Here is a 2,821-nt window from a genome sequence, read left to right as displayed (position 1 = left end):
GGGGCGAGCCATATTTCCTAGGCTATCGTGCCATAAATGAACGGCGACTGTATACGCTCACCGTTCGATTTCGGCCTTAGCAAAATCGAACGGTGGGCATATACAGCCGCCGTTCATTTATGCCCCGATAGCCTGGGAAATATGGCTCGCCCCAATTGGGCATCTGATAGTATAAAGGAGGTGGCTACGGACACTTTCCTCTATGCCAACCACTCTTGTACGCTCTCAAATTGCTTTTCATGTTTTTCGACTTTCCTACTGTAACTAACTGCGACCCCAACGCATGACACGACAACGCATGAAGAAGTCGGTGCATTCTCGAGATTCGAGAATGGCAACTCACATGATACCATCAACCATTATTATCATGACCATACATACCATCATGGCCACAACTGGCACTTGAATCTCAACAATGCGAGTCACGGCACCATCCCTCCTTCCAAAGTTCCTCTTCTATATATATGCCCCAGTGCTCGCGCTGTATTATTATTCGCACTCACGGCCAGCAGCTGAGCCAAGACGTCGAAGGAAAACATATTCCTTCAGAGTCGCCCCTACTCTTCTGCTCCGTCCAGTATTTAATGGATGTTTACGCCATGCAGGTAGCTTCTGCCGTGGAAGCTTGGTACTACAATCCTGCCGGAGATGACTGGAGACTCCCGCACCAGTATCACCCCAACCGCCCTGTTTCTCCTCACCATCTGCAAGGTAAATCCACTGCATTCACTGTATTTATCCAGTAACTTAGTGAATCTTTCTTCACTGTATTTGTCCAGGTATTCAGGGAATCTTTCTTCACTGTATTTATCCAGGAATTCAGTGAATCTTTCTTTTTCATTATGGACAGTATTTTAATGGATTTGTGTGGCTCTTTCTCTTTCACTGTTGCAGAGCTTGGGGTTCTTGTATGGGAGCTGGACGCTGATAACTATGAGAACAACCCTGACCTTGAAAACATCAAGAAACAACGAGGTTACAACTATTCGGTACGCTTCCACTTCTTGAATTACAGAACAGGGTTTAAACATTAAAGGTGAAGTTGAATTCAAACCCTAACGGATGGTACTTTCATTTTCAGGATATAGTGACGGTTGCACCAGGGCAGGTTGAAGATTACGAAGGAAAGATCAAACACTTCTTCACTGAACACCTCCATGCCCAGGAGGAGATCCGATTTGTTCTTGAAGGAGGAGGTGCAGTCCACAATATTTTGGAATTTCTGGAATTTGACCGATAGAAGCTAGATTAAACAATTAATTTATTCTTGTATATTACACTCCAAAATGTTCAGCATCCCTCTCCATTACATTCTTACACATTCTTGAATCTGATGCATCCAATAAATTTCAAAATGTTCAGCATTCCTCTCCATTACATTCTTAGACATTCTTGAATCTGCTGCATCCAATAAATTTCAACACAAATTCTTACATATTCTTGATATCTGCAATCGAATAAATTTCAACTAATAATTCTGTGATTGGTAGGTTACTTCGACATCCGGGACAACGATGAAAAATGGATACGATTCCGCATAAAGAAAGGGCATCTCATAGTCCTCCCGCCGGGCATGTACCACCGTTTTACCCTTGATACCACCAATTACGTGAAGGTAATAAAATCAAGATATATTTACTCAAGCAGTCAATATTGTTACATATATATATTTTAATTTTCTTACGTGGCATGACAGGCGATGAGGTTATTCATGGGGTTGCCCTGCTGGACACAACATCAACGACCCGCTGATGACATGGAAGCCAGGAAGAATTACGTTGCAAAGGTGTTGACCAGGCCTGTGGCTGCAGCGCAGAAAACCATCTGATTAAATAATCCGTTTGTACTGTGGTTTTCGTTTGAAAAAAGAAGAAGCCAAACGTGTGATTATATGAGATTCTGTTATTATGAGATTCTATCATTCCCTTTTAACTACTAGAATCACATGCCATCTGCATGATGGCAAATGAAACTGCGCTGTCATGTCTTTTCATGCCTTTTATTTTAAACTGGTTCAAGTTCATAATTGTTATTTTTTCTTTAAATTTTATTATTATATATTTTTAAATTTTAAATTTTAATTATATAATTTTAAATAGAGAAAATGCTTGAGCCATTCTCATCTATTTTGTTATTATTATTTAGCATGACTTTATTTTAAGGAGAACACCATCCACCATTATTTTAGTAGAATTCGAGATTGAGGAAAACTCATTTCACAATAATTTAAAAATTAAATATAATATTAAAGATTAAGAAACCATATTAATAATGGGAAGAATAAGAAACAAACATATATAAAAGATATTTAATATGAAAATAATTATATTTATGGTAACGAATTAAAAAGAGCCCTAACGGTTATGATTCAATTATAGAATCATCTATACCTTTTTAAGTTTAATTATCATAATTTAATTATTACGTAATTTAATCTCTATATATATGTGTGTTATTTTTTTGTCAGTAAATATATTATAAAAATTTATGAATTTAAGAGGTGTAAATTAATTCGCTGGTGTAGAGTTGAGGTTTTATCATTTTATTGGTTTAAATTTTATAGATAATTATTAAAGGTGGGATCAATATTGAAGTTAAAATTTTAATAATGATTAATATATTTTTTAAATAGGATTATCTATATATATAAAAGTTGGTTTTGTATTTATTCACAAAATCATTTCAAGTGAGTACATGAGTCATTTATTTATTATAAATATGTTTTTCACTTGATATTTTTGACCATCTATGTTTAGAGTAATTGTTTCAAAATTCTAATAGCATTAATGACTTAAGCATAATAAGTGTATCAACTGTCAAA

The 2,821-nt window shown here is 35.9% G+C and overlaps 1 protein-coding gene across 1 annotated transcript; it reads left to right on the top strand.

Annotated features, from left to right (window-relative positions):
• Nucleotides 1–495: 495 nt before the first annotated feature.
• Nucleotides 496–1,893, top strand: LOC149181340 (uncharacterized). The gene is made up of 5 exons (XM_089418308.1): nt 496–711; nt 895–989; nt 1,082–1,196; nt 1,491–1,615; nt 1,697–1,893. Exons 1-5 carry the CDS (start codon nt 585–587, stop codon nt 1,826–1,828), a joined length of 594 nt encoding a protein of 197 aa, XP_089274434.1. The 5' UTR covers nt 496–584; the 3' UTR covers nt 1,829–1,893.
• Nucleotides 1,894–2,821: the final 928 nt, after the last annotated feature.

The sequence above is a fragment of the Pinus tabuliformis genome, chromosome 3_2, assembly GCF_031772625.1.
Source record: "Pinus tabuliformis cultivar Carrire ecotype Pingquan chromosome 3_2, CPIR1, whole genome shotgun sequence".
Taxonomy (NCBI): Eukaryota; Viridiplantae; Streptophyta; class Pinopsida; order Pinales; family Pinaceae; genus Pinus; species Pinus tabuliformis.
The sequence above is the reverse complement of the archived record's forward strand: the minus strand, read 5'-3'. Positions and strand labels throughout refer to the sequence as shown.

Bases quoted from the DNA above. Each gene is read 5' to 3' on its own strand.
- LOC149181340 (XM_089418308.1), top strand. From the start codon at position 585: ATGGATGTTTACGCCATGCAGGTAGCTTCTGCCGTGGAAGCTTGGTAC. The intron at 990-1,081 runs GTACGCTTCCAC...TTTCATTTTCAG, and splicing joins AACGAGGTTACAACTATTCG to GATATAGTGACGGTTGCACC. The intron at 1,616-1,696 runs GTAATAAAATCA...GTGGCATGACAG, and splicing joins ATACCACCAATTACGTGAAG to GCGATGAGGTTATTCATGGG.